We start from the raw sequence: 24,308 nt of genomic DNA on the forward strand, positions 1-24,308 counted from the left end.
TTTTTAAAGTGCAAAAGATATTTGTAAAAAAGTATAAATGTAGTTAAAAACAAATGAGAAAAAAATTGTCTAATTACCACTAGACAATGCACATAAGGATATAAAGATATTGCACATAAAGTATTTTGCATGAAGATACTGTTTTTGTTTTGTTAATAAATTTTTTGTTAATTCTATTTTTGGGGAGTTGTTTTTTTTTCTGAAAAACACATCAATAATTGCCCAACTTCAACCACCCCCCCCCACCCCCCCACCCCACCTTCCTTCTCGGTGTGGAGGTGCATTACAAACTAAAACATACATAGCAAATATTAGTCACAGTGTGCAGACAAGAATAACAAGAATAAGTAAATATACTAAAAAAAAAGATATTCAGCATTCTTAAATTATCGTGTCTTGATGTACGGGTAGTGCAGCTGTGAGTATATAAATACAAAGGATATTTGCATGTGAAGATATTGCTCAGTCCTGAACTATATTGGCTAAGTAGTACATATATGTATATAAGGTACCGATAAATGTACTTAGAAATGTACTGGGGATGTGGTGTGAATAATCTTGTACCCTTACTATATAGTCAGTATCAGTACAGGCAGTGTTCAGTTCTCTTATGACTGTGGGGTAGAAGCTGTTCTTGAGTCTGTTTGTCTGTGATGTGATGGACCTGTAGTATCTGTCAGAGGTTAGCAGCAAACATCTGCAAAAATCTCAAAAAACACAAGGTCTCAGTTACCAGCATATGGACATTTTTTGGTCTTCCAGATCTCACCAGGTCCTTGAACTGCCATTTCTTAATACCAGCCTGTACTTAAGAAACGACAAGCTGAAAACACTTGCCTTTCTTCCAGTTGCCTTTCCTTGCCTTGTGAGCATCGATTCTTTAGAGATCTTTGGATCTTTCCATAGAGGCACCTATATTCAATGAGTGCTAGCACAAGATTTGAAGAGTACTTGACTTGACTTTAGTAAACCTGACTCTGGATATTGCTGGAAAAGCTTATTAGCCTTTTAGCCAATGTCAGCCAACATTAGCTTACACTAATGTCATGTTCTATTCATGCTGTAGTTGCTAAAAGTACTGCACTGATGTATAGTATAATTGTTATCTTAGCTGGTAATGCTACAAATTATCTTCCTCATCGGTGTACCTCAACATACATCATTACTGTGGCAACCAATGTGGATATGTGAGCAAACGTGGCCACATTTTTGATCAACTTCACACCTCTGTGCTTCTCCGTGTTGGTTTACTGAAGAAGTATATGCATCTTTATGATAGATGTGCTGTTTTTCTTAAAACTAAGAGATAAGCAGCAACTCATGCAGACAAAGAGCTTTAGATTAATGAATATGTGCAGTCTGCGATTTTATGCTATCCATCATATCCTATAAGAAAGGTGTTTTTCTCTTAGAGAAGATGGTTGATGGTTGCTCTAAAATGGCATTAACATGTTTTTGTGCTGTAGAGTCCAAGGCCGTTTCTTGTAAAGGGGATCAGACTGCTGACGAAGGGGAGAACGGGCATTTTGTGGAGCAGAAGGAGAACCTATCTAGTTCTCCACCTGGAGAGATCATCAAAGAGGAGGAAAGGGTAGATACAGCACCTGTGCTAGCCAAAAATGGAGTAATCACAGGTGCAGGTATGTTAATGAAAAAAGAATGATGTTCAGTACTCAGTGTATCTACCATGCCCAAATAGATACAGAATTACAAAGCCATCTTCTCTTTCTGCATTTGGTCAAAGCAGGTGGCAAAACCAGCAGTGTGGGCGATCTGGAAGTGGACCCTGTGTCCAGAGCCATTGCCCGCCACATGGGCATTGATATGTCACCAGAGGGACAGGCTGCTCGCAATCGCAGGGGCATTGCCATTATAGTGCATGGTGCTCCACTCTCAGGTAGTCATTTACTGCACTTTTCAGTAGAATGATAATTCACCATTTTTAATCATTTTCTTTAGGGAACAACAGTTATACACCCTGGGGTAAAATGTATCTAGCTGCATTTTTAAAATAAGGCCATGTTTGTTTCCTAATAAACCTTCTAACGTGACCAGACTTAATTAACTCTTAATAAACATTCTACATCATTTTTTTATTAAATAACCATGTAAGTGTACTATAAGTTCATGCATGCCTGAAAGTCTGCATAATCTGGTCTGTATATATTCTGTAATTTTACCTTATAATACGGCAAGAATGTAGGCGAGAGAGGGACCAACCTAATACAGGGTAAAATCCATTATGTACTTTTCACAGCAATCAGACAGCATATTTTTCCAGGTTCATTTTTCTCAGCTAAGTGTGTTCTTCATAGTCTACATTGATGTTGCCCAGATTACTGTCATTATCTGTGTGGTTCGGTCAGAAGTAAAGGTGTCAGAGGTGTGTATCAGAGACTGCTCTGTCAGAAACACTGAAGAGCAGAATCAAATGATGGTTCATACAGTGGTTCTGTTTCGCATAAATAAGTTTGCTAAATCTGACAGCAAAAAAACCCAAAACTATGATGTTTAATTTACTGTTCTTCCCACTGTTGTACTGAATGAACTCAAAGGCATTTACACATAGCTAGCTATCAGTGTTTATTATTGATTAATCTTGCCAATTTGTTTTACCTGTTTATTAGAGTTAAATCTGTTAGTTCTGTGAGGTAGGAAAGCTGGTGTTTTCAGAAACGAGTTTCCAAATCTGATTGGACAACATTGATAGAAGTGAACATTTTACAAGTTTTCTGGATACTGTATCTTTACCACCAGTTTCTTAAAACCAGGAAAGACCTGGAAACCAGCACAGTTCAACAGAACCGGAGGGACTGTTGATTTCATATGGGTGGTGTCAGTATTTTGTTTGTTTAATAACAACTTTGATTTGATCAAATTCATATAAACACTGTTAAAATATCTGACAGAAAGTTAATTACATGTTTAGGGGTATCAGAACTGAGAACCAGATATTACCACATTTATCATCTGTGGACTAAATATGAAACTCAGTATGAAACTCAGTATTTTAATTATGTTGGTTTTAATGTTTGCTGTGCAAAAAAGCAGAGATTAAAATGGCATGGGTATGATTTTGCAGATAATGCATGGTTATGTTTTTGTTCACCTGTAACTGTGTGCAGGTAAGACAGCTCTGGCAGTGAGTCTGGCAAAGCATTACGGCGCGGCGTGTCTGGATATAGATGGTGTAGTACAGGAAGCCTTGATGTCTGGAGTCAGCACAGCAGCCATGCAGGCGAGAGAGCTGTGTGACACTACTGCTGCAGTGGAGCTCGCACAGGGAACTCCAGAGGAAACGGGTAAGGCCTACAGCAGTGTACAACATCAAACAAAAAATAAAACTGTGAATTACACTACAATGGCAAAGAAAGGGAAAGAAAAAAATGAAAGAAACTCAGAAAAACATATTAATGATTAAATAATAACAAAATGATTACAATATCTTTAAATATTTCCTTAAAAACAAGTGATAATTTGTTCAATAATTTCACTGCTGGTACATATATGTACCATGTATATTAGGGCTGTCTAATGATGCATTATTTAATCATTAATCCCATTATGTATCGTTTAAAGCAAATAATCACATTTATTTTTATTTGCTCAAATGTGATCCTAAAGAATGTAGTCTGATGATGGGCAAGAAGGTATTGCTTTAAAAGCTATATAAAAGCTGTTGAACAAGCGTCTACAAATGAGGTTTTAGACCAGACTACTGTGTTTATGGGGTCACAGTATATAAACACAGTTTGTGCTAATTTGCTACGGATTTGTTCATTCCAACCTCTCAGATGCATGCCAATACCATCTAATGCTAGCGAAGTATCACTACTCTCTATCCACCTGCCACCAGCCACTGCAACCATATACAACTATATTTCTTTGCAGAATGTAAATACACCCACTTATTGATCATTTAGTGACATCATTCTTTCAAAAAGCCAAAAATAGCAATAATGGAATTGTGGTTGAAAATGGGGTAATATGCCTGTTACAAAACTCTTGACTTGGCTTGCTGCTGAAGAGATATCGACATTAGTGTGCTGATCCAGTGACATATCCAGGAATTCATTTCAGGGCTTTGGGGGGAGTGGGGTATTCTAAATGAAATCACTGTATGATCTGTATAATTAAATTGATGTGCTCACACTTTTGAGTGACTGCCAGACAGCAGTAGAATTTTTCATTTGGTTATTTAAGGCATAATCTACCATCAACCAGACTTGCCACATTAATAACTTAGGAAAATAAAATGCTGTCGTGACAATTCCACTGAAAAGTATTTCAAATAAAAGACTAGTAATGACAGAAAAATGAACGGTTGTCATCTTACCTAGACCAGATTAACCCTTCTTTTTCTCTGCTGAAACAAAAGTTGCACCCATGCACCATACCTAATTCCAGGCATGGGCTAGAGGGGTATAAGCCCCACAGCATTGAACTGTGGAGCAGTGGAACTGTTTTTCTGGAATGATGGTACTTGGTACTTTGATGGTACTTTGGGGGTGCGTTAGGGAGTTGGGGATGTGATCATCCAACATTCAGCATCACTAACACTCTTGTTGCTGAATGCAATCAAATCCTCACAGCAATTCTCCAAAATCTAATTGAAAGTCTTTCCTGGACAGTAGAGACAGTTACTCCAACAATCAGAATAAACTCCCTTTTAATACCCTTTATTTCAGAAGAAACAGTGAATGAACAGATGTCCCAATACTTTTGTCCATAGAATGTATGTGATCATCTGTGCTGTATTACCATTTGCAGAGGGTGGGGGTTCAAACCTTAAACTCCTTTCCCTCCAGCCTGTGTGCTGATCTACACCCGAAGACTCAAAGTCTATGTGTGTATGTCTTTTTAGCCCCTTCTGTGTCAGATGTCATGGGTGCTTCTGCGTTGCCACTGGGCGTGCTCAGTGTTGAGGCTGTAGCCAGGCACACTGCAGAGGATGGTCCGGCCAATAATCCCAAACCTGCTGCAGCTACCATCTCAACCCACAACAAGACCAGCACTACAGGACCAAAGAGGAATGATGGCTATAACCCCACTGCACCTTTCATGGTACCTATCTTCTAACAGCCTCTAGACCAGGACTACGCCGTGCTTAATGCACACCATTACATAACATCTCAGTAACGGACTTGCTGTTTTATGTGATTTATCAGCCATAACATTAACATCACCTCCTTGTTCCTACACTCACTGTCCATTTGATCAGTTCTATTTATCATTCGGGAGCACGTTGTAGTTATATAATTACAGACTGTAATGCAGGTATTATTTGGTTGGTGGGTCATTCTCAGCACTGACAGCAGTGGCACTGACAAGGTGGCAGGGCTGCTGACGGTTTTAAAAACTGTGCCTACTCACTGTCCAGTCTATTAGACACTCCTACTGTCTCTGACTTCACTTAACTTGTAGGGACAGAAGCTCATCTGCATCTGCACAGTTTGTGTTGGTCATCCTCTTGTCCTTCATAAGTGGTCACAGGATGCTACTCACAGGACTCTGTTGGCTGGATATTTCTGGTTGGTGGACTATTCTCAGTCCAGCAGTGACGCTGAGGTGTTTACAAACTCAAGCAGCACTGCTGTGTCTGATCCACTTATACCAGCGCAGCACACACTAACAAGCCACCACCAGGTCAGTGTCACTGCAGCACTGAGAATGATCCACCACCCAAATAATACCTGCTCTGTGGTGGTCCTGTGGTGATCCTGACCATTAAAGAACAGGGTGAACGGAGGCTAACAAAGTATGCAGAGAAAGAGGTGGACTACAATATATAATTCTGAAACTACACAGTGCCTTTATTGTAAGTGGAGCTGATAAAATGGACAGTGAGATGTTGTGTTATGTTATGTTATGACTGATCTGTGAATGTATGCAATATATATATATATATATATATATATATATATATATATATATATATATTATTGACTTGTATGCAGGCTGCTCAGGTCCAGGGGCTTCCAAGTGAGAGTGTAAGTCTGATGGGTGAGCCGGGAGCCCAGAGCAACTTATTACCTGATGATCTGCTGGTTGAGATTCTGTCAGAGAGACTACAGGTAACCAGCACACCCCCTTCCTCCACCCCCACCACATTTGACTGCATTATTGAAAATGCTTCATGGCTGACAGCTTTTACTGGTTATCAGTTTTTTTTTTTTAACCGTACAGCTGACAAGCAAACCGTACAGTTTGTGACAAGCAAAAAATGTACTGGCTTGATGTATGCTAATTGTGCATTCACTGTTGTAGCTTAGCGACTGTCACCGCGGCGTGGTGATTGACGGCTTGGAGACGCTGTATTGCCGCTCTCTGAACTCCGTGCTCCAGATTGTCCTCAAATCCTTCAACAACCGCAGGCATATCTATGCGATCGACCTCAACAACAACTACTACGCCTTCAAAGCCGAGGAGAGAGCACGGGTGGAGGCGGAGGGTGAGCAGGGGGATTGAGGAGAACATGACAGGATAAAGGGACAGAGATGAGAGAGAAAGAGAGGAAGACAGAAACAGTGAATCAGAAACATATTGTGCACAGTGAAAGGCTGATGTACTGTATCGAACTGGAAGTATTATTGTGACATACATGAAATGAACTACTGTAGATGCAGATTAACAGAGTGATGAATGGATGGATAAATTAATAAGTGCAGTTGACATTACCAAAGCTTTGTGTGTGTGCACGGTCAGAGGCCTTGCAAAGGGAGCAGATGGAGAAAGAGCAGCGCAGACTGCAGGAGATGGATGAGGATGAGTATGATGCCTTGCCTGAGGATGAGAAGGAACGGCTAAACCTGCTACGCCTGGAGGTTCTGAGGGAGCACAAACACAGGTAGTCCGCGGTAGCAGGGATTCCATTCAGATGTTTTTCAAATTAGAAAAAGACACATAAACTAATCAGTGTTTTAGTTGCTTTCATTTAAACAATTTTGACAGGCCTCTGTTAGGAAGATCTAACAGTTCAGAGACACCAGGTGAAGCAGCCAGTGGCCCATTTTTTGAGAGCTAAAGTTCTACTGACATCACCAACCATAACTCTGTAAATGCTACTGCGCAGCGCTGCCAGGCCCGGTTCAAAGTTACCTGGAAGCCTAGCCTACTAGCCTGAAAAATGTGTGCAAATGTAACCATATGAACAAACGTCGCTGGTCTTCATATTTCTTCACATTTTTCTAATTTCTGGATTTTCAGTATATGTCTGTATGTGCATGTTCATAATTTGCGTAAAAGAGGTGGATGAAAAACCCTCATGAGGCATGGCTGTTTCCTGTGGTTAAAGGTAATGTTTGGCGAAAAATCTGTCATGATTTGTCACTTAGTCTAGCATCTCCCGTTCAAAACGAAAGAAGCAAACTTCAGATATCATATGTTTTGACTTATCAACTTCATCTTAGGTTGAGATAAAATAATCTTTTAAAATAATCTTTTAATCTTTCAAAGCAAAGAAATAACTATTTTCTAATGAAAGAGGAATGTTAGTAAATGCTGCTTATTGTAATATGTGTTTCACTGTCATATTACCATTATCCATCCCTGGCTGTAAGTGAGAAGTAATAGGAACTGCTTAAATTGAATTGTGGTTTTGTTATAGGGAGCAGGAGCGGTTGGAGCAGGAGGCAAGGAAGCAGCAGGAGGAATTAGAGAGACTGCGAGAGGAGGAGGAGATGAAGAAAAAGATCAAGAAAGGAAAAAAGGAGCCCCTTAAAGAAGACTTATCAGGAAAGAGAAGCCAGCTGGGAGGGAAACAGGTTAGAACCGCAGCTTATGACAAACATACAAGAGTGCTCCTGCTTGAAAGGCAGCTCTATAATCTCTGTCCATTAATCTAATCTTTCCACAGTCAGCTTTTGTGCAGCGCCCTGAATCCAAACTGGAGCAGCACCCTAAAGAGGGCAGGAAGATGTCCTGCGTGGATGGAAAAGACAGTAGAGAGTCACCACCTCTGGAGACCGCTAGAGAGCTTGACGAGGAAGGAAACAAGAAGAAAGACAGAATCAAGCTAGCTGGCTTTGAGGATTCTCCACTGCCACTGGACGATCTGGAGGGAGAGCTGGTCAGTTTAAGCCGAAGTTAATGACATGCTAAGTCCATACTTTTTTATATTGAGGTGTTTTTTGAGAACCTTTAGCACTAACCAGATAATACTAAATGTTGCCTCTTTTCTGTCCTGACTAACAATTGCCATTAATGTAGCAATGTTGCCTTCACTGAGCTCTAACTTCAAATTTTTCATGCAAATGATTGGTAGCCTGTGACGGATACTTAAGGAAATGCAACCTCAGGTTATGTTATTACCGTGCAAATCGACATGCGGGTAAATTTTTTGTCATACCCTGTGGAAAATGTGTTTTCCGCAGCTTTTTTTAAAGTATGGGGGTGCTTAAGGAGGCGTTTACTTTCGACGTGCACAGATATATCGGGTTGTCTGTGGCAATCCTCCGTCAAATCCAATGGTCCAACCAAAGGACTCCTCAGAGGCCTGAAGCTGCTGACATCTTTAGGCAATTGTGTAGTTTAGCATATAGCCTACATATGTGTTATTAACATGTAGCTAATTTTGAAACTACAATTTCATTATTACTATAAGTGGGTTATATATTTAGTTATCATCATGTTTTTCGGAGAATTGAGTAGCCACTCCCATCTCCGTCAGTTATGCTGAGATTTCTTGTCCCAGCAGCAACAACCAGCAACAATCAACAGCCCAGTCCTGCACAATGATGTCATACACCACATCCCTCCAGCCTCCCAGCTCTAGTCTCATTAGTAGAATATGCAGTTAAATGCAGTCATCAATTTTCCTTGTTAAAATATTAATATCACAATATTGAATCATCCACCCAGTATTGTGAATCAAATTAAATTGAATCAATCAATCATGAGGCCAGTGTATCGTTACATATTTTTCCTAAATAAGGCAGTAATTCCACTATGTGATCTAATGTTAACAGACCAGTGAGGCCGACAGGCAGCTGCTCTTCCGCTTCTCCCTGTATGAGCAGAGCCAACTGCAGATCCAGCATGTGCTGCAGTACTGGGACCGGGCCCAGGGTCTCCTCCTTCAATCACTGTCCACTGAGGAGCAGCCACAGGAGAACGAGGAGGTCACTGAGCGTCAGGTGCCCTCTGGTAAGAAGACCAAGAAGGAGCGGGAAAAAGAGAAAGTGAACCGGGAGCGACAAGAGAAGGAGAAAGCAAAAGCTGAGCTTCTGTCACCACCACCCAACCAGGCACACTCAATGTTTGATGACACAGAGGCTTCAGAAAGGGAGCTGGCACTTGAGGTCATTCCCCGAATCTGCATCTCTATGAGTGAGAAGGAGCTGCTAAGCGAAACCAAACTTCTCAGCAGCCTGAAGCTGCCATCCTTAGAAGAGGTAGTGCAATATTTACTTGGTGCTTCCTTAATAAGCTTACTACTTTGCCAGTTCCTATGCTGGCTTTTAACATGAAAGAGCTATTAGTTTTCAACCCAAAAAAAGAATGCACTTTGTGTGTCTGTTAATGACCATGAACAAACATAACCAAATAAGGCCAAAACCAAGCCTGAAGAATGAAATATGCACTTACCTGATGTACATCCTAAAGCAGACCTTTTCCTTGCTCACCAACATCACAGGTTTTGGATGGCTTGGGGCTTGGACCTAGTGGCCCACCCATCCCTCCTCCCATGCTGTTCTCAGTGGTCCCATACCCTAAAAGGAGATCAGAGCTCAGCCCACAGCTAAGCTGTTTTGCCCTCTTGGTGCCCTCTTCTCTGGAGGACCTGGCTCAGGTGAAGAAGAAGACAGACTTGGAGGCCCAGAGTCCCAGTGTGATTGCCAAGGTATGGGTGCAATGTGATTTCCCTAAAGAAGTTCATCTCTGTCTTCAGTAAAGCCAGTTCATAAGCGAATCAGCAAAATAACCGTTTTTTTATTGGCTTGCCAGGAGGAGGTGGCATCTCCAACCAGAGGAAAAGGGAAGAAGGTTCTTCTAAAGGAGGAGCCATCTAAAGAAAACATGAAAGAGAAGAGGCGATCCGCAGCCAAGAAAGGAGGCAAGAGTGCAGAAGTTCACTCTGCACCACTCAACACAATCCAGCACATACCTAAAAGTGACCAGTCCATGACTGTGGACAGCCAGTCAGTTATGAAAGAGAAACAGAGGTAGGTTGCAGTATGAGAAAAAATCCTTCACATAGGGAAAGGGAATTAACACACACACAACATACAACACACACACTCAACCATAGCCATGCTTTCCAATGCAAATACATCATTGAGAAAAGCTAATAACAGTTTTTCATCTTCGTTGCTGGTTGTCTGCTGCTGGGGTATCACTGTGGGTCGCCTGAAGGCTCACTGATTTCCGTTGGGTGGTGCCGGCAAATGGAGAAGTGACTTTAAGGATTTGGTTCAACTCAACTGAAAAGGGTGTGTTTAATCAAACACTCAGCTTTGAGGTGATGGGGACTAAGCGCTGCTATCAGCTCTGCCTCAGAGGCATCTGCGCCTACCCAACAATCAGCAAAGATCATAAGTGAGTAACACCTGCAGATCTGAAGAACAGGCAGTACGATTGGGACTACAGTTCATGTTAGGGGACTGTATGTGTGTTTGTGTATTTGACAGGACAGTGTTCGCTCACTGTAAGAAGGTCTTGCAGCCTGAGGATGGCTTGCAAAAGACGTACATCACCCGCTCAGGCTTGTATGATTTTGGCCCGGTGCTCTGTGGGAAGACCAGAGACAGGTACAAGTGCTGCCTCACTGTTCACACCAACAATCTGTTTAAAATCTGAATTATGTTGCATCTACATATTTTGTCCTGTATACTAATTAATTGCCTGACAATTTTAAGTCTTCTCTAGAATTTGGTACCAAATGCTTAAATAACTATTCTGTTCTGTGATCAAACCAACGCAATAATTGCGACTGTGTTTAGACTGCGCTCTCAAATGCCTTTCATAGGTAGTAGGCAATCCATAATAAAATAATAAGGCAGCTGCTTACTTTATGTAGATACAAGGAGAAGAAGTACCCAGAAAATACAGAGAGATTAGTAATCCACAACAACTCCCCAATGGAGGCAGAGGTTCATTTCTGCTTCCAGCAAGACACCAAAGCCACCACATTCTTCCTGGACCCACCAAGTATGGTCCTCAAGCCCAATGAGAAAAAGGTATGGTTGATATAACTTTAAATCACCAAAGTTATCCTATATGGAGAAAAACATCATGCTAAGTCTATGGTGTTGTTCTGTGAAGGAAGCATCTCTAAGACCCGTGTGGTTTTCGCAGGAGCTTGGAGTATGGGCGTACCCCACCACCCCAGGGCTCATAGAGGACAGTGTGGTGTGCTGTATTAAGGACAACCCAGATCCTGCAGTCTTCCGTTTCATCTGCAGAGGAGTCCGGCCTGAGCTGGAGATGGAGCGCAAGCAGCTTCACTTTGACAAGATTCTCCTGCACAGGTGTGGGCCATTACAGTTATACCATTATACCACTATGGCACATATTAGTGGTCCTCTGAAGCCATATTGATTTTAATATGTTGGTTATTTGGTATAGTGTATTGGGTAACAGTGCTACCCTCTATGCAGGAGACTGAGCATCAGCTCTCCTCCTGAGCAAGGTGGACATAGCAAAGCTCTATACCAACAAGGGCCCTTGGGCAAGACTACTAACACTATATTCACCCACCTCTGTAACATGATTAAAATAATCAGATGTAGAGGATAATCTGCCAAATGTTTTAAATTTAAGTGTTTTATGTGTTTTATAATCTATAATATTTACTTATTCTTTTATAGCATAAAAGAGGGCAAGATTAAAATATAATCATAATTTCTAATAGTTTATAATGTTTATAATGTGTTATTCAATAACCCTAGTTGGGGGCCTCTTTGTTTATTATGTGTCAGAACTTCCGGTGCAACAGTAGAGCAGAATGGCAGAATAAGGTAAATAGTGAAGGTCACATTGATGCAGTGCTGCACGCTTCTGTGGTTGTGTTTCTCCAGAAGGGAAACACGGAGTCTGTGCCTGCGGAATCCCACCACTCTGCCAGTGGCCTGGAAACTAAGTGGACTGGAGCTGCTGGGGGATGAATTCAGTGTGTCACAAGACCATGGCGTCATCATGCCTCAGTCTGAATTCTCAATTCTCATGTACTTCCGAGCCATGAAACCCATAAGTTTAAAAAAATCCATACATCTTGAGGTAAAATAAACCAAAGAATGGCTTAAACATTAGCATAGTTCATAATTGTTCCATCTCAAAAAATGCATTAGTGATTATAGTAGTATTGATACAACTGAAGGTAAATGACCTTTGTTTACGGTTTAAAAAGAAATGTCAGAGCATCAGTGCTTGCTGTTGGCCTGTGCTTGAATGTCTAAAAAAGTGTGTCTTTGTTTTGGTCAGGTGTCAGATGTGGAGAATATTCTTGGTGTGGTCCATACAGAAAACATCCAGATTATAGCAGAGGCGTATGATGTTGCTCTGGACATCACCTATCCCAAAGGTAGGTATAATGTGAGACTTCGGACAGCAGCCCATAGGTGTGCCAAATGTACTGAACATCTTTATCTGTCCATAAATCACAGTTAATTTTTATTTTTGCACAATATTTTTCAGGTGCGGATGGTGGTCTGGACTTCGGATTAATCAAAGTAGGAGATGAAGTGAAGATATCGGTTAATCTGAAAAACAAAGGCAAATATGAAATAGCCTACATGTACGTTCACATTCAGATTATATTCATAACCTCCATAATGCCATGTATCTTAACAAAGTTCTCAGTCCCTTTGAAAGAAAACCAATTCCAAAACACCACAGATCCTATAAGAACATTGAAGCTAAACATACCTTGTGTGTGTTAGGCCAGTGTTAGGCCAGAAACATTCTCAAGGCAAGTGTGCAAACACTCTAAAACGCATGGCCTACTTTGACCTATGCCTTTTAACCATCGGTGCAGTGAACACACACATACACAGTAAAACAGTGAGCAGAACCCACAACTATTCTTATTGAGGAGAGGATTCACTGAGAATAGCTATAATGTGAGATGATGTTGCTGGACGTCCATGGTTGCAGGTTCATGCTGGAGCCCACAGAGTCTGGAATGCCCAACCTTAACTCCATCTTCACTGTCACGCCCCAAAGAGGCTCCCTGTTCCCCACTGACCGACCCACCTCTGTCCAGTTCGTCTTCTGCCACAATGGGGAGGTGTCGATCAAAGATCAGCCAATCTTAAAGTGCCAGGTCTCTCCATATCTTCAAATCAATCTTCAATCTACATACTACATCTGACCAGTCACTATTATTATTTTAGACTTACTGTACCTACTGTAGGTGCCTAATTGTTGACTGTCCTTTGTTACAGGTGATTGAGCCAAATGTAGTGAAGGGTGGGGAAATCATCACCACCATACCCATTAAAGTGTCTGCACAGTGTTTGTTCTCTAAGTACTGCATCGTCCCTCCAAACAACATCAACTTCGGTGCTCGGGTCTACGGCTCTCGCAAGACGCGGACTCTAACTGTGGAGAACCGGGGCGACTTTGAGATCCGTTTCACAATCTCCAGAACGTCTAATAATCTCCCACTTCCTGCACAGAGAAAAGGGTATGAATATTGGACATTGCTTGTCAATATCTTGTGAAGATGTATTTCCTCTCTCCTCTCTCCTCTCCTCTCTTTTTAAAAGTCTCATTTCTCATAGTATGGGGAAGAAGGCTTCACGAGAGAGTCCATCTGCAAAGCCTTTTACTGCTACCAAACTACGGCGGTCTGAGTCTATCCAGAAAGACACTACTGTGCCCACACAGGTAGAATGCTTTGACAAATGTAATGGAAAACATACAGTTTATGTCTAAATATTTGTGAACACGTCTTTTAATGAATGCATTCAGCTACTTTATTGCTGACCCAGATGTGCAAATGCACACACAGCTTGTCTAGTTCCTGTAGAGAAGTACTGCCAATGGAATAGGACTCTCTGGAGCAGATAAACATGAACATGTTGGCACCATGCACATTGCCTTGGTGTGGTACTAGAGTGGTACAAAGTATATTTTTGATTTTGGAAGAAACAATGAAAGAACAGGTGTCCCAATACTTTAGTCCATATAATATATGTGGTCTATAATATATTTCACCCTTTTATCTTTGTAATGCTTGCAGACCCGCATGACTATGGGGGTGTTTTCCTTGTCTCCATGCTTCGGCATCTTGCCCCCCCATGGCCAGCAAGTGGTCACCGTGGACTGTGTGGCAGAGCAGGCAGGCTTTTGGGAAGAGTGCCTGGCTGTGGAAATAACTGACCGTGACCCTTCTGACAGCCCAGGAGGAATTCCTTACAGTCTGATGGCAGAAGTCTGCGTGCCAGGTTTGTGGCACTGGATATGAATATGTAATACTTACACCATTAACCTCTCCTGCTGAGCCATCACAATTCTCTGCTAATGTTCCATTGTGTAATATTCTCGCCTGAGTATAGGACAGCCACATTTAACACTTGAGTACTTTTCAATTTCATACTTTATCTAGGAACACAAACATGCTGAAATGCTGATTTTGCTATTCTTTCCATAAAATGCACAAGAGTAGGTAATAACATTTTCACACAGCAAATTATGGGAGCATTACACTATCGGTCAAAGATTTTTGAACGACCCCAATTTTTCCAGAATTGACATTTTATTAACAGCAGTTCAAGTCCAGGTAATAAAACCTGAAATTGTATAACATCCAATGACCTCACATGGTACAAAGGTAAACAAGTAAAAACAAGGGCTTCTGATGAAAAATATGACCTAAAGAAAAATAAAAAATAATGTTAATTAAATAAATGGAATTGAATAGCAGTAAATTAAGCTTTGGGAATGGACGGAAACAATTTACAGTTTACAGACATATATAATCTGTATGAAAGCAGTGTTGAAACAGACAGTGTGTGACTGCACTGTCTACCACAATATTTAGACAACACTGCACGTTCGGCTAGCTATCATAATGTCTTGAAAAAGACACATAACAAAGGGAGACAGGGAGACCATTATAACGCTCTAAGCCCCTGGAAACACATTTTGATATATTGAATTTTTTTGAATAATACTAAACTTGGGTGTTAAGTGAAGCCTTCAGCAAAGTTTAAATGGAAAACACAAAGCATAAATATGATAAAACACTCCTCCAAAACTGCACTGAAAAGTGCAATCATTAGACATCTCTGTAAACGGTCTGGGTGTGGTCTTAATATCCTAGCTAATAAATGTATGTGACTGAAAGCCCTCTATCTCTGGTCATCAAAATTCGTTTACGTTACCATGACTACGCACAGAGCCTGAGACAGAGAAGTTTCGTTTTTTACTATCCTACATGATCTTGAATTGCGAACAGGTTTTGATATCTGCAACCAAGTTAAAAGTCCATGTGCAGATACAAGCCCCACATGCCCCATTGTCCTTCCCATTGTCCTTCCCACTCCACTTTGGTGGCTGTCTACGCGTTGTGGAGGTAGGGTGGGGTTCGGGTGGGCACCCAGTCGTTAAATCGAGGCAAGCGCTCCAGTTTTGGCTCTGGCCCTAGCTTTAGCTCTCCAGGTTGGTCAGGGGGGTGCAGACGTGAATCTGACCCACTTTTAAGAATGCCCATTCTATATTGAGAGGAGAGCAATACTGGTGAAATACAGCAGACATTTATTAGCTTTTGGGAAGGGGTCTGGTACAGGAAGAGTTATGACAGACTCAAATCCATAACAGCATCATTGTGTGATAGGCGGCTAACGTGACAACACCTTGTAGTAAAGCTTAACACTGGACCAAGTCTCTGTTTCAACTGTGAAAAGAGAGAGCTGCAGGTTTGACAAAACAAGAAAAGCAGGCCTGCCATGCCATGCAACACTGCCAACGGACTACTACAAAATGTGGAAGTGCAAATCATTGACTGGCAGTGTAAATGTCTGTTGTGTGTGAAATACAATTTCAAATTTCAAATTTAATGATAGATAGAATTGTGGTCATATTTTATATTTCTTCCCCTCTCCCTTTGTGTAGACATTGCCAAGGACATTGCTTCTATCTTTGAGGAGCACTGGTTGTGTAAGAACAGTAACATGTTACACTGTGAGCAGTATCAAGATGCCACGGGCATCTACATCCAAGACGAGAACAAGTTTTTCTTCAACAATGTACTGGTGGGCCAGTCAGCCAAAGCCCGCTTCCGCCTCACCAACCCTGGCAAAGTGCTGTGTGAGCTTAGTCTGCAGGTCAGGTCTGTGTTCTCCAAGGTGGGTGCTGTTGCATTTTTGGCTACTAATATTAGAGAATAAATATTTAGTGAGTTTGATTATATTTACTTACTGTCTGGCTGTTTCAGATGTCAGAGCGCCGCGCCGAGGTGTTTGAGCTAAGCCGTACACGGATGAGTATCCCCAGCCATTCACACGCCTTCGCCACAATCACTTTTTCCCCTCCAACCATGCAGACCTACCTCGGAGTGTTTGAAGCAACTCTGGAGGGGGCAAGCGGGTATGTAGAGGATTTGCATCTAACATCTATGTGTAAGACATTTTGACATTGAAATATTTGCTCTTCCTAATCTGAAATCTGACATCTTTGGTCTTGTCTTTATTAGTGTGTCCCCAATGGGCAAGAGCAAAGCACTGGTGTTTGATTTAGTTGGGGAAGGCAATTTGCCGTGCATCACTGTTGTGAAACCAGCCCAGAGGACTAGCCAGGGACAGCCAGTGCTGCAGTTCAAACGACTGCTGGTTGGCAGGGGACAGACCCTTCCGCTGGTCATCAAGAATGTCAGCAGTGTACCTGCACGAGTAAGACAAATTACATCATTATTAAAAGGCTGACATTGTGGCCAGTAGGGCTCAGATATAACACCTGATTGATACATCTTCATAACTCTTACAGCTTTGCATTGATCTACTTGACAAGATGGGAGTGTTTGGACTTACGACTGCACCAAACACAACATGCAGCCACATCTCCTCCACACATGTAGGCAGTGTCAATGATACAGGTGAGATGTTTGGGTACATTTGGACAACTCAAACATGATTCACACAATATTCCTATTCATGTTAGTAGAGACTGTGACTGTGTAAAGACTCACGATCAGAGCCCAGACATGAGTGAATGATATGAATAGCTGAATATGTACTGTTTTTAATAAAAAGAAACAGATCACAACAACAAACTCATTTTCTGGGCTCTCCAACCGGACTCATTTTTTCACCTTTGAGAGCCAGTGTAAAATACTGTCCTTAAGTCCTCTATGATTCACTATAACAGTCATTTAATCAGTGGAATGAGCGCTTGTCTACCTTAAAGATCAACTCTTTAAATGAATTTTACTAAAGAAGCAATAGAAATGATCATAGGGGTACACATTATCAGTGGCATGTTAATTCAGTATATGCTGAGCAGACCCAATTGACCTTTTAGACTTACTTTTTCTAGTCGTCACTGTGGATGTTTACTCAGTTTACTCTATAAAATAAATGATGCAACTGTTTGTCTGCTATTTTAGCTACTAGTTTAGTTAGATCGTGTTTGTCCATAATTGTCAATTGACAGTGATCGAACCACATTTTTATAGTAATTAATGCAGAAATTTAGATACTTCCAAAGGGTTCTCTTACTTTGGTGGACTGAGGTGCTAGTTTACGTTCTCTGCCACCCTCATCAAAACAGAAATTGTGGAAATATCTTCTAGAAGAATGGTGCTTCATGATTCCAATACAGTCCCAGAGACTTGTGGAATCCAAGCCAAAGCACACTAAAGCTCTCCTCGCACCTTACCAAGACTATTCAAGTTTTTCTCTTAATTTGTCACTTATGCTCCTTTTCAGTGAAGCAGATGGCATATGTGGCCAACTTGACCCTATTAGCTGGCCAGCAGGCAGAGTTTGAGGTGCTGTTTCGCCCTGAGGTGGCTCAGAGTTTTGAGGCCAACATGCGGCTAGTGGTACAAGACAACCAATATGAAGAGACACTGGTCCAGCTGCTGGGCGAGGGCTTCCATGACATCATCTCTTTAGACAATATCAACAAGAAGGTTCCTCAGGACCAGGACAGCACTGAAGGTGAATTCACTCCTCATGTTTTCCAGCTGAACAGAACCTACATTGTTTTGCACTGAATGTTTATTAAAAAAAGGTAAAACACTTTCTTTAATTAAGGCAAATAGAAACAGTTTAGCAGAATTGTAAATAATCTACTAGCTTGCGTTCATCGTTAGAATTTGGGTTTAAGGAAATGAATAGGAAAGGTTTAGTTAAAAAAGAATTATATGGCAACATAAATGTGAAAGAAAAAGTCTCTACTCAAATGCAAAAGAATTGTACAATTCTAAATTTGACATGGGAGACCAGAGAGACTCGTTAAAGCTCAGAATGCCTCTAAATAAAGACAAGCAAAAGTCACTTCCCCATTATTGTTGCCCTTTCTTTATCAAGCAGCTTCCACAGACAGGTCCAACCTCCTTTACTTTGGAGACTGCCATGTGGGCTGCCTCTACAATGACACTTTTACCATGCGCAACCACAGCAACGTGGAAGTTCTCCGTTTTGAGTGGCCTCCTGATGGCCCGCAGCTGCGCTTCTCACCCCGGATAGGCCACCTCCATGCTGGCTGCAGCAAAGAGGTTACAGTGAGCCTTAGCTCAGAGCAGCCCATTGTGCTGAGCGCACAGGCTGTCAAGTGTAAACTCTGCCGGATAACCTTTCAGCAGCCTGTGGACCAAGTGCCAGATTGGGATGATCGTCGTCGCACTGTCAAGTGGGTGAATGCTGATAAGCAGGCCTCGCTCCAGCAGCCAGCCAAAAAAAAGGTGAGATGGAAGTGATGACTCAGCTGGGTCAAAAATAATAATATCATAATGAATTCCCTATTAAGTTCGTTTAAGTTTTAGGAATTTTAGGCAGATATTACAGCAATGCTTTTTTCTAGTCAGCTAAGAGTCTTGCAATCTTGCAAAAATGCTTCTTGTCCTGTGATATTCTTGGGTTTTCTGGCATCCTCAGTGTTTTTAAGACCCTATTTACAAATGGTCGCTTCATCCATCTTGAGAATCAGGGTTGTATCTGGATAGTCCAAGCCACATAAGAATGCAAGTACAAATCACCCAAGATGCATTTACAACAGATACTGATTCGATCTCTCAAACCACAGGAGGTGGTCTGAGATGTTTTGAGCGACACAACAGCAGTATAAATGTATCTGCCTCTCCAAGAAGCATACCAACCATAACTCCTCCCAGTACAACTGAAACACCAGTAGTAATACCTGCACAATAAGGGAATTTGCTTATTTTGCCCCACACCGCATTTGGATTTCAGTCTGACTACCAAGTGTAAATGCATGTGGCTAAAATCTTATAAGGATACAATCCAAATACTGGTCACATGAAGTGACCAGGTGTAAACGGAGTCTAAGATCTATCAATTGTATTTCATTTATGTTCAAGATTCAGCTTGCGATTTTTAAAGTTGTTCAAGTACGTTTTGAGATTTTGTTTTGGATTATAATCCTGTTGTAGAAACTAGCCTCTTTTTTGGGAAGCTTTCTTTCTGATGACTCCACTCAAGTGATGTTTGTGAAAGCAATGCTGCACAGTAGAATAGTCCACCACCTCTTGTATGTCAGATACACCTTCCAGGCCAGCATATGAACATTTCAATCTGAGGGCTTTCCTGAGAAAAGCCACTTATTATTTTTGAGAGTGGAAATTATGTTGATGTCTTTTTATAGCTTTCCGCTGCTTTGTAGGCATCAATTAATTTTGTTTGTAGATCCTCAGTTAGCTGCTTAGAGAATGCCTAGTCAGAGAGTTAGGAACTCCTATTATTTGACAGGTTCTTTAGACCAATTTAAATGAAAAAGGATATATTTTAACAACAGTAATTACTTTCCATCTGTTCTATGTATTATATCAGAGCTTTTAAATGCTGAGCATTTTGGAGGTCAGCAGCAGTCATATCTTTTATAGCATAGGAAATCTAACAGTTGTTGTGTTCTGTCGTCAGGTGGTGGAGACTGATCCAGAACCCGACTACTTGGTGGTGGAGAACTCCTCTAGAGAGCTAGATCTGAGGGTCAGTGCCACATGTGATTATGCCAAATTCGAGTGTCGTGCTGAGCCCATCCAATTCAAAGATACCATGCTCTACCAGACGAGAGTCTTCCAGTATGTATTGTGATTAAACTTGTTTGTTGTCTCAGTCATTAGCTGTGTTATAATTTAATATATAATTTTTTATTAAGGCATTCCCTTAATACTCGAATGTGACCAAATTAATATAATGAATGCAGGATGCAGATGGCCAACAAAGGCACTGTGAAGCTGGAGTATTCCTGGCAGGTGATATTGGAAACCTTTGGGAAGACCCAGTGCTTTAATCATGGAGGTAAGCTTTCAGTGTGCAGTAGAACAGAAATCAATTTGTGTTTGCTCAAGAGCTAAATTCACCACTTCTGTTCCTCCTATGCCATAAGATTTTCATATTCATAATGGCTCAGAAGTGTCATCTATGTTATAACTGAAGAAATGATCTTGCTAGAGTTGCCGTTTTTTCTGCTTTCTGTTTATAGACATGACCCCTCGCTCTGCTCAGGGCAGTCAGACTGGGCTACGGCCAGCCAGCTCTCTGGCGAGCGTGTCAACTCTTCTGCTGGGAAACCCAGAGCTACCCCCCTTCAGTGTGGAGCCCAGTGTGGGAATTATTCAGCCTGGGGTTAGCCAGACCTTCCACATTCGCTTTTCCCCGCTGGAAGTAGCAGAGTATGAGGCCAGGCTGCACTGCAGGTGTGTGAAGCAAACTGAACCACATGGCTAACAAATATTTCAGCTATGGATGTACAATTTTAGTACCATAGTACTGTAATATGTTGTATTTTAATATTATATGTTTTCTAATACATTCAATTTGGGAAATGCAACAAACTATATTTTACAATTGCTTAGAAATACCATATTCTACATATTCTCACTTTAGCAACAAATCAACAGAATGGGTGCTTAAACTTTAGGATAAGGCTGTACATTAAACAAATATTTCTACCTTTTTAAATATTTATTTAGGCTCCGAAAGAACATCTTGCTCAATAATGACCCCACTGCTATTAATGAATAGAAGTTAGCACAGGCTTATTTGCATTATGTATGTAAGATCTGCAGTCCGCATTATCCCTCACTTAGCTGTTTCATTACTTTTGTGTAATTTATTCTTGTCATTTGTGACAGAGACTATGATATTACCTTACATGTAACACTCTAAATTGACTTGTGTTGCCAGTATCCCCAATTTGAAGGATGAGCAAGGTCCCGTGATGGCAGTGAGAGGTCGCAGCTTGCTGCCTTACTGCCACTTCCATCTGAAAGATTCTGATTACCTTAGTGGCAACAGACGCAACATTGAGCTCAGTGTTCCCAACGGAGCCTTATCCAGGGCTGTCCTGGACCCCAACACTAAAGTAATAGAGTTTATATCCGCAGGGGTCAAAACAGTTATCTGCAGGTAAGAATTCAATTACAGTTCCACTCAAAATTATTCAACTCTTATTGTGAGTTATGTTTATTAGTAAAATGTACAAAGTTTCAGCTGCTAGTGATAAACCAATAAAAAAACTATTAAAATAGCTCAACATACCTATCTAACAAGTGCTTTCTTCATATTCAACACAACATGCCCCCTTTAAAGAAAAGTGCAGTTTCAAATCTTTTTGGTTATGTCTGGAGGAGGAAGAATGAAGCATACACTGAAAGAAGCACCCTGCCTACAATGATGCTTGACTGTGGATTAGTGATGCTCTGAGCTGATTTTCTTCCTCTGGCACTGGAAACCCGCAAATTAATTTGATCAAGTATCAGGAAAGCCTAGGAAAAAGCATCATGCCTGCTGTGAGGAAGCTGAAGCTTGGGCATCATTGGACCTCCCAACAAGACAATGGTTCCAAGCATGCCTCAAAGTCCACTCAGGCTTAGTTTCAGAAGAAGTCCTGGAAGATTCTGGAGAAGCCATCACAGTCGCCTCACGTGAACCCCATAAAGAAAACTCTAGTGGTATTTGAAGAAGGTAGCTGCAGCACACAAACGCAAAAATATTAGTGAACTATTGGCCCATGAGGAATAGGATATGACTGCCAGAAGCTGGTGTCTGGCTATGCATCATGTTTGCATCAGGTCTTAACAGCAAAAAGGTGATGGAGAAAGCACTTGTTATATTAGTTAAGCTATTTAAATAGGTTTTGTTTGATTGATTTATTGCAAACAGATTAAGTTTGTAAATTTGGCTAATAAACATAATTTGCAATAGGGGTTGAATAATTTTAGGTGCAACTGTAAATAAATCTAATTTATGGTAATTGCTGCTCAGTGATAGTAACTGTGGGTTTAATTCTAAATGCAGAGAGTTCAGTATTGTGAATCCCACCAGCAAGCCATACTCGTTCTTATGGAGATGTGAAGATTCAGAGGCTAAACCCTTTACCTGCCTCACACCAAAGAACACCATTCAGCCTGGCAAGAAAATGGAGGTATGGGTATGTAGAAACATAAATATTGAGACAGTGAAGTAGTATAAGGTTATCTGCTTTTCATTACATGTGTGTGTGTGCATTAGTCCCTCCCTTTAGCACATTGGAAGTATTGGCCCAAATGAACCACATGTTTGTAAATGTTCCCATAATTGTGTATATTTACATAAAAAATGTGCAAATGTGTTAGATTGAATGTAGCTAGTGGAGTTGGTTTAGGAGTTAGGATTCCAGTAGTTGAAAACAAGACATTTTGAAGATAAGATTAAAGTTAAAAACACTGCAGAGCAAATGGGCATTGCAAAAACAGTTTGATCAAGTATCAGGAAATCCTAGAAAAAAGCATCATGCCTGCTGTGAGAAAGCTGGAGCTTGGGCATTATTGGACCTTCCAAACAAGACAATGATCCCAAGCCTCAAAGTCCACCCAGGCTTAGTTTCAGAAAAAGTCCTGGAAGATTCTGGAGTGGCCATCACAGTCGCCTCACTTGAACCCAGTAGAAAATCTTTAGTGGTATTTAAAGAAGGTGGCTCACAAAACATCAGTATGCATTGGTTTGAAAAAGAAAGACTCTGCTGGAACAGAAAAGCATGGGAGTTTTTAAGGGGAAAACCCTAAATAACAGCCAACTAAACTGCAGAGCTGGAGAGAGCGAGAATCTCAAATCACTATTCACAGATGACACAGAAGACAAACATAAAATCTACACTGGAGGATGTGTGCTTTTAATCAACATTAAAAGTGGAAAGCCAGATGGAGTTTTTTTACGAACAGAAAAGAAAAGTAGATCAGTCAGATCAGAAACATTGGTCAGAGTGAGTGTAGAGTAGAAAGGCTGCAAACGTTCTGAAACACCCTGGCTTGGGGATGCGTGGCTGCTCTGGACCTGACTCACAAGTGGATTCTGAAGTATACCCGAAACATGTTGTCTTCTAAGGTCTTCTAAGTAAATGCCTCCAGCCTCGCTCAGTGGAAGAAAGCAATCCAAAATATCAAAAAAAGTAGTTAATATCCCCTTCCAGTTCTCTATGCATTTCCCTTGTCGAAGAAGAAACTCAAAATTAGAAACAACTGAGAGATGCTGAGGTTAAAACTGATGTTCTAAATACACACATATATATATATATATATATATATATATATATATATATATATATATATATATATGCCCCATTAATTATTACAAAAAGACAACAACAGCTGAACTAAATACAGAAAATGACAAATGACAACAGGTTAACCTGCCTAAGAAGTTTCATTAATATACAACAGAATTAACCTGTTCTTCATTGTCTCAATGTTAATGAGTCTCACTGTATTGCTAAATATTGAATATATATTCAATGGACCACATTTTTCCAACTGTCTTCTTTCTGCTGGTTTTCACTCTATTGATCTTTCTCTATCCTCTACTCCAGGTCTCATTTAGGTTTCAGGCCCAGGAGCTGGATCTGGTGGAGTCCTTCTGGACCTTCCTAATCCCAGAGCATAACCTCTCTGTACCCTTTCTGCTGGTGGGCACTGCTAATGAACCTGTTGTGTACATTGATCATGCTCACCTTAATCTGGGCAGCCTGCTTATCGGTAAGATTCCTGTTAGGTGTCAGACTTGGTGTGGAAGTTGATGAAAGAAAAAAAAAACACAGTCAATGGAGGTAGATCCCAAGGATTTGACATACAGAAAGAGTGTACAAATAATAACCTTGTGACAAATAGCTATAAATGTGAGTTACTGTATGAGCAGCAACAGGACGCT

The 24,308-nt window shown here is 41.0% G+C and overlaps 1 protein-coding gene across 1 annotated transcript in view; it reads left to right on the forward strand.

Moving 5' to 3' along the window:
* Window positions 1–24,308, forward strand: part of hydin (HYDIN axonemal central pair apparatus protein) — a 106,156-nt gene that overhangs the window by 72,950 nt on the left and 8,898 nt on the right. Inside the window, exons 37-71 of the mRNA XM_072695200.1 lie at window positions 1,467–1,640; window positions 1,745–1,897; window positions 3,126–3,302; window positions 4,865–5,064; window positions 5,958–6,074; window positions 6,268–6,451; window positions 6,706–6,847; window positions 7,607–7,763; window positions 7,856–8,068; window positions 8,967–9,392; window positions 9,635–9,841; window positions 9,946–10,163; window positions 10,354–10,536; window positions 10,629–10,748; window positions 11,018–11,177; window positions 11,296–11,468; window positions 12,018–12,216; window positions 12,421–12,520; window positions 12,634–12,733; window positions 13,093–13,261; window positions 13,383–13,624; window positions 13,722–13,827; window positions 14,183–14,387; window positions 16,057–16,289; window positions 16,379–16,530; window positions 16,637–16,832; window positions 16,927–17,035; window positions 17,868–18,101; window positions 18,474–18,847; window positions 20,043–20,203; window positions 20,329–20,423; window positions 20,608–20,821; window positions 21,312–21,533; window positions 22,425–22,551; window positions 23,971–24,136. Coding sequence (XP_072551301.1) covers window positions 1,467–1,640; window positions 1,745–1,897; window positions 3,126–3,302; window positions 4,865–5,064; window positions 5,958–6,074; window positions 6,268–6,451; window positions 6,706–6,847; window positions 7,607–7,763; window positions 7,856–8,068; window positions 8,967–9,392; window positions 9,635–9,841; window positions 9,946–10,163; window positions 10,354–10,536; window positions 10,629–10,748; window positions 11,018–11,177; window positions 11,296–11,468; window positions 12,018–12,216; window positions 12,421–12,520; window positions 12,634–12,733; window positions 13,093–13,261; window positions 13,383–13,624; window positions 13,722–13,827; window positions 14,183–14,387; window positions 16,057–16,289; window positions 16,379–16,530; window positions 16,637–16,832; window positions 16,927–17,035; window positions 17,868–18,101; window positions 18,474–18,847; window positions 20,043–20,203; window positions 20,329–20,423; window positions 20,608–20,821; window positions 21,312–21,533; window positions 22,425–22,551; window positions 23,971–24,136 — 6,408 coding nt within the window. The remainder of the gene's footprint in view (window positions 1–1,466; window positions 1,641–1,744; window positions 1,898–3,125; window positions 3,303–4,864; window positions 5,065–5,957; window positions 6,075–6,267; window positions 6,452–6,705; window positions 6,848–7,606; window positions 7,764–7,855; window positions 8,069–8,966; window positions 9,393–9,634; window positions 9,842–9,945; window positions 10,164–10,353; window positions 10,537–10,628; window positions 10,749–11,017; window positions 11,178–11,295; window positions 11,469–12,017; window positions 12,217–12,420; window positions 12,521–12,633; window positions 12,734–13,092; window positions 13,262–13,382; window positions 13,625–13,721; window positions 13,828–14,182; window positions 14,388–16,056; window positions 16,290–16,378; window positions 16,531–16,636; window positions 16,833–16,926; window positions 17,036–17,867; window positions 18,102–18,473; window positions 18,848–20,042; window positions 20,204–20,328; window positions 20,424–20,607; window positions 20,822–21,311; window positions 21,534–22,424; window positions 22,552–23,970; window positions 24,137–24,308) is intronic.

This window comes from Salminus brasiliensis, chromosome 13 (genome assembly GCF_030463535.1).
Source record: "Salminus brasiliensis chromosome 13, fSalBra1.hap2, whole genome shotgun sequence".
NCBI classification, from domain to species: domain Eukaryota; kingdom Metazoa; phylum Chordata; class Actinopteri; order Characiformes; family Bryconidae; genus Salminus; species Salminus brasiliensis.